Source organism: Dryobates pubescens, chromosome 2 (genome assembly GCF_014839835.1).
Source record: "Dryobates pubescens isolate bDryPub1 chromosome 2, bDryPub1.pri, whole genome shotgun sequence".
NCBI lineage: Eukaryota > Metazoa > Chordata > Aves > Piciformes > Picidae > Dryobates > Dryobates pubescens.
The window spans coordinates 23326019-23342361 of NC_071613.1; the positions used below are offsets into that span (position 1 = coordinate 23326019).

General features: G+C 45.1%; 1 protein-coding gene across 9 annotated transcripts in view; it reads right to left on the reverse strand.

The window, feature by feature from the left end:
- The window catches only part of LRRFIP1 (LRR binding FLII interacting protein 1), a 121957-nt gene extending 117357 nt beyond the window's left edge, over window positions 1–4600 (reverse strand). For 7 of the 9 annotated variants that reach the window (XM_054171945.1, XM_054171907.1, XM_054171938.1 and 4 more), the window contains exon 1: window positions 4442–4600. In XM_054171945.1, the coding sequence (XP_054027920.1) occupies window positions 4442–4531 (90 nt within the window). In that variant the 5' untranslated portion in view covers window positions 4532–4600. The remainder of the gene's footprint in view (window positions 1–4441) is intronic. The other 2 variants (XM_054171957.1, XM_054171952.1) reach the window with 1 other exon arrangement.
- Between the last annotated feature and the right edge of the window lie 11743 nt (window positions 4601–16343).

Consider the following 16343-nt stretch of genomic DNA (forward strand, 5'->3'; position numbering starts at 1 on the left):
GTGGCCAAAGTGCAGCACCCGGCACTTGGACTTGTTGAATTCCATCATGTTGGACTCTGCCCATCTGTCCAGCTGGTCAAGGTCTCTCTGCACAGCTCTCCTACCCTCTAACAGATCAACACCTGCCCCCAAACTTGGTGTCATCTGCAAACTTACTCATGATGGACTCATTCCCCTCGTCCAGTTCATCAAAGAAGATACTGAACTGGATAGGGCCCAGCACTGATCCCTGGGGGACACCACTAGTGACTGGCTGCCAGCTGGATGTGGCACCATTCACCACCACTTTCTGGGCTCAGCCCTCCAGCCAGTTCCTAACCCAGTGCAGAATGCTGCTGTCCAAGCCACAGCTGACAGCTTGGCCAGGAGTTTGCTGTGGTGGACAGTGTCAAAGGCCTTGCTGAAGTCCAGGTAGACTACATCCACAGCCTGCCCCACATCGACCAGGCAGGTCACCTGATCACAGAAGGAGATCAGGTTGGTCAGGCAGGACCTGCCCTTCCTAAATCCATGCTGGCTGGGCCTGATCCCTTGGCCATCCTGTAAGTGCTGTGTGATTGCACTCAAGATGACCTGTTCCATAATCTTGCCTGGCACTGAGGTCAGGCTGACAGGCCTGTAGTTTGCAGGTTCCTCAATCCGGCCCTTCTTGTGGATGGGCATCACGTTGGCCAGCTTCCAGTCACCTGGGACCTCTCCAGTGAGCCAGGACTGCTGAAAAATGATGGAGAGTGGCTCAGCCAGCTCACCTGCCAGCTCTCTCAGCACCCTAGGATGGATCCCATCTGGTCCCATGGACTTGTGGGGATCCAAGTGTCTGAGCAGGAATGTGCTGCCCAGGGAGGTGGTAGAGTCACCGTCCCTGGAGGTGTTCAAGAGGGGACTGGACGTGGCACTTGGTGCCATGGTTTACTAGTCATGAGGTCTTGGGTAACAGGTCGGGCTTGATGATCATTGACGTCTCTTTCAGCCTTGTCAGCCTATGATTCCTGGATTACAAGGGAACTATACTGCTCCCTGACTCCATCTGCCTGTTATTTTCTTGAATGAAGAAGGACAAATCAGTAACTAATATTATCAGCCTACAAGAGAAATATTTACACAGATGGCAGTGTCTCATTGGATTTTAGAAACTCTTTCTGTGCATAGCACTTGACACTGTAACGAGCAAAGAGCATAGTGGAAACTAGGGGTAAAAAAAAATATTCCCCTAGAAAGAGTATCTCAAGTTATCACATCAAACCCATCTAACACCAGCAGGAAAGAAGCAGGAAGCCCACTCCTGTAAGGTTCAGCAGTCCAGAACTCTGCCTTTCTGAACCATGTGTACTCCAGCTCAAGAGAACAGGCAGATGACTGCACAGTACGCGATTACTGCTAGCTGTGCTGGCACAGACTTCCAGGAGTATCAAACTGCTGGATTTTGCAAACACTGCTGGCATGTATTCACAGAGAGGAAGAAAATAGCCCAAAAGTTTCCATTGACCTAAACACAAAATAATCTACTGGCGTCAACAGGAGTCTGAAAGCAGAGAAGTCCATCATTGATCAGCTTCACTTATCTGCAAGAGCTGACACCCAGAGAAAAATAACGTCAGCAATACAGGCCAGGTGTGCATACAGCATACGCTGAGCAGCGGTCATCCGTGTCCATTATAAACTCAGAACGCCATGTTCTTATGTTAACTATATTTACACATTTGCCATTCATCTAATTGCCACGTAAGTCAGAAACTCAACAGCCAGATTTAGCAGTACAGCACTGATCTTTGCCAACAGGCAAGCGATTTACAGTAGCTGCACCTTCTGTCTCTGCCCTAAACAGGTCTGGGCAAGGAGATCAAGTACTTGTAGCTGATCTAGTCCAGAAACTGCCTCAAACATTAAGGCTTACCACCATTGCTTAACATGACTAATACTGCTACTAAACCCCTGTCACTACAATAAGCTTTACTTTTACAATTTCCTTCCGCTTGCTTAGTTACTTCCTCTGAAGACCATTCTCACATCCCAGAGGGACAAGGACTGCCTTCTTCACTGCACATGGCTCTCTTTTGGTCTGTGCAAGACTGAACATACACAGCAAGACATCCTGGTTGCAAAATAAACAAATTAATTAACAAAAAAAAAAAAGTGTACTTTGATTGGCAGGAGTTTATGAAGAGTTCTGACAAGTCTTAATGTGTCCTTATAGAACCACCTAGTATAGCAAGAACTGTTGATTTCTCAAGACATTCTGACAATTACAAATATAAAGCTGGAAAGTGCTCAGAGCAGCACAATCCTTTTGGAGACAAGCCCAAAGGTGAGAAGATGCACACAAGTCAACTTGTTCCCAGAGATTCCCAGGGCAAAAGGTCCTTTACAAATAGAAGTAGTTTGGATGCTCTTTTAGGCTGTCATCTGAACATGGAAAAATGACACTCTAGAATCTGACAACTTGCAAGCAACTATGGCTTCTGGATTACAAAGGAAGAACAAATAAAAGAGTGAAAATGTATGGAGAAATATATGGAAACATGTCTTTGCCTCAGCTTTGCTAAAACACCTGTGATGAATGCTGGAAGAGCCAAAGTGTCAGTCAGTCCTGTACCTTTCTTAACAAAGACTCTTAGCATCTTTATCAGAAGGAGACAAAAGGCTAAATGTTTTTAAAAGTTCTTAAGGTCATACGGAAGTATTCATTTGGGATCTGATGTGGAGAATGGGCAGTTAAACAACTAAACTATTATAACTGTAAAATCCAAGAGAGAGCAACGCAAAGAGTTAAAGTAATATGGGAAAATGCTGAACCTTGAACTTGGCAGTTCACAGTTTTAGCACTCAAGGGAAAAGATAAAAGACATGCTTGTATTGGGCTCTTTGGCCAAATGGAGTTGTCCTTTAAACAATCCCCTGAAGAAAAACAAAACAAAACGAACACAATATTTGAGGCATCAACCCTCAACACAATACAGTGAAAAGTACATAAGATAAAGAAATGTGAAAGTGGGAGAGAAACATGAACAAACAGGGGTAACCTAGACCTCCTATTGCAGATTGATGTTTTCTTTGATGAAATGACAGCACAACCAGGACAGAGTTGGGGAATTTAAACCCTTATCCTGAAGCAATTCCTTGGATGTTATCATGACTCAAGCTCTAAGAAAGAGCACAATCGCTCTTACTTGCTATGTTATATCCAGGACATGATACATTCTTGTCCTCCTACCTCAAACTCTATCCCTAGGAACTTTCTAATTTTCTCATCACACTGCCATAAACCCCTGATTTCTGGAAACACCCAAGCTGAATCCCTCGCACAGAAATTAGCCTACTGCCTGTATTCCAAACATGCTACAAACCACTTCAAAACAGTACACGAGAACAGTAAAGGCTTCTTCTGTCAGGGCCTGCCATTAGTGGCAATATTCAAGGTGCACAATCAACTAGCACAATCAACACAAGCCAACTCAATCTAACATCTAGTTGCCACCAAAATTAGCACCCATCTGATCCTGCTGCAACTGTGATTCAGGAAAGGAAACCAAGAGAGACTTCAATCTGTTTGGAAGTGGGAGTTACTTTGCACCCCATCTTGAGGTCAGACCAACATGCGGGGGAAGCAGATCCACATAACCCATGCTAGTGAAAAAGGACAGCCATCCTCAGCCACAGCCAGCGTCAGATAAGCTTAGGTATAGTGAGTAACCCCACAGCTGCTTATCCCGATGTCAGGTTGGAGTTGCCCATCTCCCCCCATCAGAAGATTGGAAGAGAAAGGATGCAGAACAACCTGTGTCAGGTTGAGTAAAGACAAACACTAAATTCATGCCCTACTGGTTGCCATTGAACCAATGCAAGAATACACAAAACCAATGCCTCTGTACACCGCAGGTAAGAATAAAGAGGCAGAAAGAGAACAGATATGAGGTGGTTTTAACTGAAGTCAGATCAAGCACAATGCATCATCTAGGGAGCTTAACTCATTAAACGCAAATAAAAGCCAGTTTCCAAGTTAGGGATCAGTTATGCCTACATCTAGCATCACCTTGCAGTCTGATGGTTCACACTTTTTCATTTATACATATCCATAAAAATCCCGAGTGACCTATTTTCTGGCTCGCAGTCATTAACCCGAACCTCAGCAGACAATTAATGTCCTCTCGCCGAGGGGCTGCAGCAGAGAGGGGAGGGGTCTCTGCCCGGGCTGGCTCTGTAACGCCGTTTTCCCTACAGCCAAGCACACCACATACTCTTCACACTTGAGCTCTACCCTAGGATGATCAAACAGGCCGACACCCTTGAGATAAAGGCGAATTTTATTGCCCGTTTCATCAACCTGCCCTTGAGCCGCTGCCGTGCCGGTTGCCCGGGGGCGCCTGCGCGGCGGTTGGGGAGCCCGGGGCGAGAATGGGAGGGGGGAGAAAGCCGGAGAAGGGGGTCGTCTCTCATCGCTCACCTCACGGGCGATCTGATTGAGCGCATCATCCTCCGCCGTCAGGCGCTCCCGGTTCGGTAGCCGCTTTCGCCCGGTGCCCTGCGTCCCCATGGCGGACTCGTTCGCTCCACCACAACTCCCTACCAACCCCGACCCCGGCCCGCCCGCTTCAGCCGCTCGCCGGCGCCGGCGTGAAGAGCCCGGCCGTCACCGCCCCCCACCGTGCGCATGCGCCGCCGCCCCCCGCCCTGGGGGGACGGGACGGGCACCGCCTCGCGCCCCTCGCAGACCCCCACGGCAGTGGGGGATGGCTTGGTCGCAGCAGTTACTGCTCCACAGCTCCCTAAGCCGTGGGGACTCGCATCCATGGTCGGGCACAGCCCCAGGCTCCCCAGCTTCCCAACCGGCGACCTACCGTCTTGAGGGGCGTCTTGTCTGCAAAGCTGAGGAAAATTTCCTCGGGGAAATCGGGGAAGTGGGTGTTAAAACCTCTCCGGCTGTAAACCCGAGGGGCTTCTTTGACATATGTATGGGGGGAAGCAAGCCAGAAAGCTGTCACCTCGTGTCACGAACCCTCACCAGTCCTGCAACCCTGTGGGATCCCTTCAACCATGAATATTCCTATTAAGTATAAGCGGATGTGATTAATTCTAGTGTCAAATACACCAGTGTTTAATTAATTCACATTGACAAGAAGCATGTATTCTCTAGGATTCCTGTCACACCCTTGTACCTCAGTTTTCATAATTCCTTAAATACAAATCACAAGTATCTCAAACTCAGGACACCACAAACATGTTTCAGAGATGTGACATTAAAAAAGGGCTGTGAAACCCACACACATTCATACTGACACAGACCAGCAACATGCATTTAATCTTTACAACTTGATTTTACAGTCAATTCAAACTTCATCAGGCCAAAAGGCAAGCCTTGCCTGCTCAATGTTTATCTGGTAGTTTTAATGTACAACTGCTAAGATTTGGGTCATCCTCAAATTCAGAACTGTGTCAAGCAGTTTAATCTATCATTCCTTCCCATGAGGGCATGTACCAAAGCCATAAAGCAACTGGTGGCTGTATTAGGAACAGAAAAAAACCCCAAACACTAATTTTACCAGAGTCCTTTTCCCCAAGAGGGGATAGATGCCCTCCATCAGTCTGAGGCTGGTACTTGTAAGTCAGAAACTATTTGATTCTCACTTGTTGCTTTTTATACAAATGACATCAAGGTGCCTATATATAGCTGGTGGCTGTGCTGAAGTGATTGTCTCCGTGTGATTGTCCTCCAGTCTTCTGCAGCGTGGTGCTCGCCAGCACCCAGCAGCACAGGTGGAAACACTATGCTCTGAATTTGGCAAGAGATTGCATTGACCTTTGAGGTGCAGCTGTTTTCTTCAGATTAGGTGAGTAATTGGGAGCTCCTAAAGAAGTCCTCCTGATCAGCATTCTACCATGAAAGGCTCTTCCACTAAGCTCTGGAATCTGCAGCCTAAACAGGAATCTCTCAATTTTTGACAGTTTTCTCCTGTTTAGCATCACTTTCAAGAGGGAAATCAACACCCACCCTCTCCTTCACCCTATCAGCTCTTGTTCAGTATCTATGACCTTCTTAGAGCAGCAAATGCCTTTTTTTTTTTTTTTTAGGCTGCATTTAGGCTGTGCATGCACTCACATTACAATTGTTTCAGGAACCATGGCTTTTCTGATGACCATGTGGTGTGGTAGTAATGCAGGGGTCCTTCTTATGCCTGGGATGGTTTATCTTCACAAGAAGGAAATTACTATTTCATCAGCAGAAGCAGAGAGATGAGTTTCCCACCTTACTTGGGCATTAAAAACAAGTGTGTGTCACATCCTAGTATTTGTCATCCAGTTTACTCTGACCCCACACAAATGGAAAAACCCCCACCTGCTTCTGTTCAGCAGAAGCCTTAAAAGTAAGCAGTGACCCTGATATGGAGGCACAGCCTTGCTGTGCCTGGCTTTCCTAGCTGTCCCACAGGTTTCCCTTACTCAGCCACCTCAGCTCCAGCCTCACTTCTCTAACACCTGGCTTAGCACTATCATCCTTTCAGGCTCTGTGTAACTTGCTCCCTGAACCCTTATCCTTGCCCTTTGAGGAATTCTGGCTAAAGAGGCGGGGCAGTGCCTTATTTTTAGGTCTGTGTTACCCAGAGAATTCAGCCACCTGTGCAGCTGCATCACTGTATCCATGCAAAGAATTTCCAGTGTAGTGGTGCAGTAAGATCTGCATCAGTGCTGTTTGCTTCACTGGCTGGAAGTCTTACAAAAGCTTGGCCTTACAGCCCAAATGAGGCAGTTTTGTGTTTGAAAAAAAGGGAAGGCAAAGGGAGAGGGGAGGGGAGTGGGGAGGAGATGGGAGAGAAGAGGGAAGGGAGGAAAAGAAAATGTAAAAAGTCTAACAGAGAAATGTGAGAGAAGAAGCTCTTGGGTGACTGCATTCAGATTTCAAATCACACACTGAACGTGCACTGCAGGGTAAGAAATTCTTTTTTCTTTCGTTCCAGACGTGCATAGTAATTTATTTTTTTAAAGATAGTCAAAACAAGCCATCTTGTTATAAAAATACTATGCATACAAAATTCATTCAAACAAATATGAGAAAATTATTCAAACACTTTAGTTTTGGCTACTCTGTGAAGTACAGCGAGTGCAGCTGAGAATGAAACACTAAAATGTACATTTCTTATTTTAACAAGCAACGTGAAGTCGAGATTCTTTTTGTCTGAGAGTCATAACTGTGATTAATGATACTCAGACAAGACTGAGTATCCCATGCCAGTTTCAAAGGACTCTATTTTAAGTGCATGATATGTACCTCATTCTCCAATATCCCATGTACAAGGAGGCTGTTTGATACAAAGCACACCCCAAAGACACACTTTTCCCTCTGTGCTGCTCTTAAACCAGGCCATCTTGTAAAATCTCTCCCTTGGGGGTCAGAACAAGCAATCAGCTGTTGAAATTGCTGCTGGTGGTGTGTTCAACAGACTGCTTTCATGCAATAAAATGGATGTTTATATATTCCACACTGCAAAATATGATTACATCTCTTTCAGTGATGGGATAGGGGAGTTCAGTGGCCACCGGATGGTATTAAAAGAAAGCACAGGGGCACCTCTCTGTAAGATCACCGCATCTGCCTAAACAGAAATGAAGTCTGACAGCTTCCATTAGTCCAAGGAGGGTAGAACAGATAAATACCTTGGAAAGTCTGCACATAGGAGGCCAATATTTCATATTGTCAAGATAGGTGAAATGAGCAGAGCTCCATTAGCACTGTAACATTTTGCAAATATAACAGCAGCAGTATCCAGCAGGGTCTGTGGATTTATTACTGGGAAAAAATTACATCACAGACAACTATGTTCTGGCACTGAAATACTGCTGAAAAAAGCAGTGGTGCAACTAAAGGGCTTGCACTTTATAAGACCCCCTAAGGATACCAAGATGATGTAGGCTGGGCAGTGACCGGCTTGAGAGTAGCCCTGAAGAAAAGGACCTGGGGGTGCTGGTGGAAGAGAAGCTCAACAGGAGCCAGCAGTGTGCACTTGCAGCCCAGAAAATCAATCACATCCTGGGCTGCATTCAAGAGAAGCATAGCCAGCAGGTCAAGGGAGGTGATTCTCCCCCTCTACTCCACTCTGGTGAGACCCCATCTGGAGTACTGTGTCCAGTTCTGGAGCCCCTATTACAGGAAGGACCTGGATGTGCTGGAGTGTATCCAGAGAAGGGCCATGAGGATGATCAGAGGGCTGGAGCACCTCTCCTATGAGGACAGACTGAGGGAGCTGGGGCCATTCAGTCTGGAGAAGGAAAGGCTCCGAGGAGACCTTCCAGTATCTGAAGGGGGCCGACAAGAAAGCTGGGGAGGGACTTTTTAGGGTTTCAGGTAATGATAGGACTAGGGGGAATGGAGATAAAATAGAAATGGGTAGATTCAGATTCAGGGTTAGGAAGAAGTTCTTCATGGTGAGGGTGGTGAGACACTGGAACAGGTTGCCCAGGGAGGTGGTGGAAGCCTCATCCCTGGAGGTTTTTAAGGCCAGGTTGGATGTGGCTCTGAGCAACCTGATCTAGTGTGAGGTGTCCCTGCCCATGGCAGGGGAGTTGGAACTAGATGACCCATGAGTTCCCTTCCAACCCTAACAATTCCATGACTCTATGTTCCTCTTCAGCAAATCAGACCTCCTGGGAAAAGTTTTCAGATGCTGTCACACATTTGAGCAGTATCAAGACAGGGCTCAGGAGACTGGTAGCGTCCATGCAGATTTCATGCAGATGAGTTTCCTTACTGTTGCTTCATCTCTTCAAGCCATCAGAGTTGCTGTTTGCATCAGCAAAGCTCCAACACACTGGGAACCTTGTTTAGCTTCATAGTGTCTAGCCTGGGGCTTGTAGATGCCTAGAGAATTCGTCACAGCAAAGCCTGATAGATGCCTTTCTCTGTGGTCCGGAAAAGATCTGTGAGCTTGGACTGACCTAGGAGAATACCATCCATACAGTGGTGGACTTCCAAGCTGAAGTTCAGGAGGACTGGGTGAAAAAAAACAACACCACATAAAATCCCATAACAGAAAATTATTATCTTATTCCCTTTTTACCAACTGCAACTTGATTGCTATACCAAAGGTGTGTTTTTGTCTGAAGAAGGATTATTTGTTGCCTTCATCTTGTCAGAACCCTTCAATGGCTTATTGGTCTCCTCCTAGTCAACTTGACATATCAGGACAGACAGTTTTTCATGTGTAAATTATTCACAGGTCACTGAAGATATCATTTTGGGGATCTCAAGGTCTCAGAGTTGGATCCATTTCAAGGCTGAGGAAAAAAATCTTCTGTTGAAGGGAGTTTTTTTTCAAAGGTTAACCCTGGGGTTGATTTCATTTCGTATTTTCACTAGCCCTCTGACACAAGTAGGACAGTCCTAAAGAAGTAAGCTGATGAGAAGGTGTTACAAAGCATTACCAGTAAAGGAGGATAAAGTCATAAAAGAATGTGAAGAAGTTGAGGACTTGAGAAACACGGGGAATGAAACCAAGCAGGCAGCAAATATCATGTCAAGGACTAAATTCATAATCTCATCTGCTGTAAATGAGGGAAGACAGGGAAGTTCTGGGGTCATAAACTGATCATAGACTGGTAGTGCACCACCATCACAACACAGACACCAAAGAATTACATTGAATGTTAGAGCAGGATAAGACTCTAGTAATGCAAATATGCATATCATTGCACAGCCATCCACAACACCTTATCTAAAACAGTGCCTGCTTTTCCTTATTAAGAAGAACTTGTACAGCTGTAGAGAGAAGGGCTCCAGGGATAAGCCACAGGGGGACCTTTTCTGAGATGAGAAGCGGTTGGCTTGTCTAGCCAAAGGCATCTCTGTTCTATAAACTGCTTTGGAGACAAGGGGTGGGGATGATCTTATATAAAGCTTAGAGCAAAGTTAGCAGAAAAACATACAGCTAAACAGGCCATATATAATTATAGTCTGGAAATCAGAGGTTTCTTGCCAAGATTCTGGATGTGCATCCAAAGGTGAAGTATGCTAAACCTGTGCTAAGCATTATGTTGAGAATTTGTCTGCCTTAAAAGAGCACTAAACTAAGCGCTACATCTGGGACGTGAATATCCATCACAGCTGACATTGCAACAGCTCCACTGGCATTGTCCTCCTGATGCTCTGGTCTGGAGGGTGTAAGCCAGAACAACATGTGCAAGCTCTCCATCACAGTACCAGTCAGGGAACTTACCTGCAATTTGCAAACTGTCACTGAGCTCACTGAAAACTGCCCATCTCAGACTGAAAACGGGACCTTGCTCAATGCAGCCTCTGTGGACCTAATCTAATTAGCAGCAGACACGGCATGGCTCAGAGTATTTCAGTGCAGAGCAAAGTGAAGCCAGCTCCACAGCAGCTGTAATTGCAGTGAGCCAAATATGTCCTAGGCTGCTGAAGAGTAACTGATTGCTGTGCTTGGCTCACAAAGATGGCCTGTTATGGTCCACCATTTGCTATCAGCTCTCCTATCTGCTATTCACTGCCTGCCATGTGAGCTGCAAAATCTGGCTGTTTCTCCTCCTTTGGCTTCTCTTCTTGCTCTGTGAAAAAAAAAAAAAAAATCTCAGTTTTAAGAGAGCCTTATGCTATTTTCAGAAAAAAATATATCATACATCTCTTCCACTAGCCTAATACCATTCCTTCTTCCCTACCTCAAGTGATATGGGGATACAACTTGTTCCAGACTCGGATGCTTGCGTGTTACAGCAACTAGACCTGCATACCCTCTGCCTTTTCTTTCAGAACCTAGATGGAATCATAGAACGGTTAGGGTTGGAAGGTCATCTAGTCCAAACCCCCTGCAGCGAGCAGGGATGTCTTCAACTGGAGCAGGTTGCTCAGACACTTGTGCAACCTGACCTTGAGTGTTTCCAGGCACCGGGCGTCTACCACCTGTCTGGACAACCTAGGCCAGTGTCTCACCACCCTCAGCATAAAAAATTTCTTCTTTCTATCTAGTCTAAATCTCCTTCTTTTAATTTAAACCACCACTCCTTGCCCTGTTCCAACAGGTGCTGCTAGAAAAACTGTCTCCATCTTTCTTACAGTCCCCTTTAAGTACTGAAAGGCTTCAGTAGGGTCTCCCTGGAGCCTTCTTTTCTCCAGGCTGAACAATCACCAGTCTTTTGGGAAGGCAGGCAAGAGATCACTATACATATTTAATTTTGGACTACAGACTCTGCATCTATCTAAAAAAGTAGCCTGAGATAGTCCTTCAGCCAGACAAAATGAGGATAGCTTCAATGAAAACAATGCATTATGTCATCTGAAGCAGCTGAGGAGCTGGCTGTGCATCACTTTGGGAGTAATATATCAAAGTATTCCTCTTGCCATTGTGCCAGTGTCCTTGTCCTGCTGGCAGCATGTAGACACGAGAGTGAGGAATCACATGGCCTCACTACAAGGACTCAATGCTGTCTGCTTATTTGATTTTTTTGTGTGGTTTTTCTTCTTCATGCTGTGTGGCCTTATCCACTCCCATCCCAAATGTTGCAGAATTAAGTTGAGCCACATTTTCCAATCAGACCTTCCAGGTATTCTTAACTCCAGCTGTTTTGGACTGCAGCAAAAGATAGCCAAAACACATGGTCTAAAACCAACCAATTGTTTGTAGCAGATCTAGTGCTTGCATTAATTAGTTGAGCTCTTCTGTAAAATACCATATGAACACCGTTTTGGAAAAGCTTATGTGAAACCACATCACAGCTTAACTCCCTCAGATGGAGTGAAAGAGAAGGAAAGAGATGCAGTTTGTTGTCCCCCTGGAAACCCATCCAGATTCCTCCAGAGCAGAAATCAGAGGCAAAACATCACTTCTGTCAAACACAGCAGATCATAACCATGCTCTGCTTCTAACCATCTTTCACACTTATCAGGGAAGAAGTATTTTCCTTTCACCTATTTTATTGCAAAATGAAAAATTGCCTTCTCTTTTCTCAGGGAACTTACTGTTGCATAGAAGAGCACCTGTGCCTGCTGTCTGGTTCTTCATTTTGAACTGAAGCTGTCACTTCTTCCATCACCCACCTACACGGAACAGCAGCAAGCCAGCAGTGTCAGCTAGTAATTCCTGGTTTTACCTAAAATAAGCCATGCTGGTGCTAAAGGATTTCAGATTCTAGCTGTGATAATCACTAGAGGGCAGGAAGACAGGTCATTATATCTTCCTGAAATAAAGAAGTTTGCCTAAACTGGGAAGTGATAAAAGATACTTGTAACAAAACATCAGAGGAAACAGAGACAAAACACTTCAGATGTAACAGTATGTTAAAGTTGGTGCATCTGACTGTAAGCCATAACACATTTTCCTGGCATTCCTAAGCACTCCTGTTTTTCCATGCACAGTGACTGATGAATGGCATGTGGGACTGACTCATCTGCCCAGCATGCTTTCACTCTGTCCTCTGCCTCTCCCTGCACTTCCAAGCCAATTCATCTGTTGGTGACTGCAGCCCATCCCAGCCCTGCACCAGTTTCCATATTTTGCAATTGTCCTGTAGGCTCTTCTGCAGCATTAACTGCTGCAGTACTAAACCTTTCTGATCCTTCCATGTAGGAATGTGAAGGAATTAGCTCCTCTCTTCTCCATCAGCAAAGAGCCAAAACAGTCAAGCAAGTGTTGTCAATTTCTCCGGTATTTAGTTTTCCCTCTGACTGTAGAAACATTTGAAAGAAGTATGTAAGTTTGTTTGTTTTTTCCCCCAAACACAATGAGTTGCCACAGAACCCTTTTGTTTCAGCTGCAAATAGAATTGAATACTCCAAATTGGACAGAAAGCAAAACGTGTGTTTGCATCTAGAAACCAACTTCCATAGCCAGCTGAGTGACTTTTCAAGGACCAGGATAGAAACAGATGCTAGAGGCAGGAACAGAATGGCCTTGATCACAGCTTTTCCTCCCTTTTGCCTTCTGCCTTTCCTAACTGTGCCTTTTATAGATTCATGGAATGGTTTGGGTTGGCAGGGACCTTAAAGATGATCTAGTTTCATCCCCTCTGCCATGGACACCTTCCACTAGACCAGGCTGCTCAAGGCCTTATCCAACCTGGTCTTGAACACCTGCATGGAGGGGTGATCCCCAGCCTCCCTGGGCAAACCTATTCCAATATCTTACCAACCTCATTGTAAAGAATTTCTCTAAGGCGGCTGCTCAATATATAGCTGATTATTGCAAAGCCTCCAGCTGTAAGCCATTGAGTAGGGCTGGGCACTGTTAGAAAGAGTGGAGAGGACACCCCAGGGACTGACAGGCACTGCCTTGTTGCCCAACCTCAATTTCTACAGAAGTTTTCCCATCCTCCCTGACCTTGTAGCTGTGCTGGCAGAGGAGAAAGGCAGAAAAAAAGGCTTCTCAGCTGTGGCCTCTTTTGGGGCAGTTATTAGTTCAAGTTTCTGATACATTCTGAGCATATTAGTGGCTCAACTAATTAGAAATTCCCAAAATAATTTTTAATACATTTTTCAATTACAAAAGGAGTTGCTCTAGGTAGCAGCAGATAATGGCTGCCCTGTGACTCATATTCCTTCCTTCCTAGTTTATTGGTAACAGATGAAACATTTCACCTTTTCTACTCTTCCAGCAGTGGCTCCTTTTCTACTCTTCCAGCAGTGGCTGATGTCAAATAAGGTTGCTCAGGCTCATACAGATTAAATAATTTCTATTCTTGTGCCTTTACAGACCATGCCTGTAACACCCAGTCCATGAGACTGAAAACCCGCTGAAAGCTGGCCAAATGTGTAGCTGTGTCCTGAAAAACCAAGACTACAATATGGCCACTGGTCTGCTGCAAAGCATGAAAAGGCAGAACCCATCATAAGATGTCCTATGAAAGTGTCTGTACATCCAAAAGCTGGGTGGGGTTTCCAAGGGGAGGAAAAAACCCTGTACATTCACACTCACATGAGCTTTTCAAACATGTGCCAGACAACATTACTTAAATATTTCTCTTTCCAAGCGCCAGTAAACCATTTTCAGTTGCCTTCATTGCAACTGTCTCACAAACACAGACAGATGAAACACTTCTGGGGAAGATTACTGAGCTGGGAACAACTTTTGACTGTCAGTGAGCCCCTCTATAGCTCTTCACATAGAAAGGCACTGCCTCCGGCCATTTTTAGCTTAGTTTCCTACGGGAACATGTGTGATCACTCTGAAAGCGTGTGCCAGTCCCAGACTAATGGCTTAAGCCAGCTGGCCAGCTGCCACCAAGTTTATCACAGAGGTCAAGGTTCATCCCAAACATGATATCCCCCCTGGCAGAAAGTCAGCAGATGGGTCTGATGGTAGGCACTGGACCATGCATGTGCAAGAGAGTGCTGAAGTGCTTTAATCATCTGAAATGCTGCAAAACCTGCACCTTGGTAGATAACAGTGTCTCATTTCACAGAACAGTTTCCTTTGTTTACATACCCTTCAGGAGCCAGCTCTCCCTCTGAAGTCAGGTAGCTGAGCTAAAGCTGAAGGTCTCTGCATTGCAGCTCTCTTGGCAAGGTGGGCTGAATTAGCAGAGGTGGGGCCAAGGTCTGCTGAGTAAAAGAGAATGAGCAGTTTGGGATAGGTAGCATGTTCAGTTCATGTATTTGTGCTAGAGAACGCCTCCTGCATGTTTCAGAAAAGCTGCAATGTACTTATTAAACATATGGCAAGAGCCAATTCATGCACTGATTTGGAGCACTGGCTACTCTTCTTATCTCCTTCCACTCCATTTCCAGCACCCTCAGCAGGGGCCGTTCATGGCAACAAGTTTTAAGATATCTCCTGTAAATTGCAAGGGTCTGTGCCTAGCAGGTGTGGGCAGGCAGCTGCCTGCAACAATTTCTAGCTGGAACGTGGCTCTTCTCAAGAGTATGCTTCAAGGCTGTTTATTGTGACCAGTCAAGTGTAATTTCAAAGGTGTAAACAGCATTAGCTGTCTCTTCTAATGAGTGGCAGGCAGTGCTATAGGAAATTCTTTCTTGTGGTTCACACTTTTATTCTTTGTGTAATTTAATCCCAGTATTCTTAACATGTTTATTGTAGTCACTAGTTATTTTCCCTTCTTGGTCTTTAGCACATGCTAATGTTCACCGTCACTTATCATCTGGGAACCATTAATATTAAGCTTGTTTAATGTTTCCAATCCAATCTCTGGAGTGTTTCAGTGATGTTAATAATTAATACAGGAAGACCAGCGTTTTAGAAGCCTGAAGCAGTTCACAGCAGGCTCAGTTTCAAGCTTCACTGTTACTGATCTGTTCATCATTACAGCTCCACCAATCCTCAAAGTATTTCTTAACTCTTGACCAGTGCAAGGGTGAGTAACCCAGCCTTTCATCCTTAACAAAGATACATCCCTTCCTTTTCTCAAAGCAGACGAAATGATCTTTTAATGCTCCATTGCAGCAATGACAAACTTTACCAGTATGGTAACGAGTGGATTACCCTGGCTACCATCTTTGATCTGTAGGAGTTGAACTCTAGTTCATCTTATTGCATCAGTTCATGACATTACTGTGGGTACAGAAAAGGAGAAAGAGCAAAGACCAGGATGGTTAGAAAAAAACATTTCTATTCTGATCCAGGCCACTGTGATTAACATTTTACCTGTGCTTTCTGTGAGAACCACCATGCAAACGAGGGATTACACACTTAACAGAACAAGTATGGTAAACAGTTTTGAGAACATGATTTGTTAGGATTTCTGGATGGACCAAATATTTTAAATCCATTTTTGCTTGCCATGGTTTCACATGTTTCTTCTTGAAACAGTCTTTGAAAAAGCAGAATAGTCCCAGCTTATTTCTGAGGCTTTGTGTCTGCTGGCCACTGTCTTGCATGCTGCCCTCTCTCAAGTCCAGCTGGAAGATCCCCAGACCAACACTCACTGTTTTGAAGCCCTGCTCAAAGGTGCACAGTGAGGAGAGCTACTCTGCAAGAGCAGGGTCAGAACCATAGGTGGACCTCTGATCAGTAAGTTCATTTATAGCAATACCACCTAGACCAAAATAGTTATGTCCCAAAAGTAAGTCATGCTATATATACTTGCACACAACTGACTGGTTCCTTTGAAGCTGGTAGCACAGAGAGACAAGTTGTCTGCTCTGCAACTAGTCCGGGAGCCAAAATCACTTGGGCAATGTCATAATGAAACCCATATTCCTGTGTCCATTAATTCTGGGCTCTGCATGCTCATCACCAGCTGTCTAAATCTGACTATAACCTCACTCCTTTCCAGTTAGCCACAGCTCACAATAGACACAGTGCTGGCTTTGCAACAGCCTCAAGATGATGGGTGATGCTCTTGGAAAACCTAGCAATACAGAGGCAGCCCATTGGAGCCTATATATAGAGCAG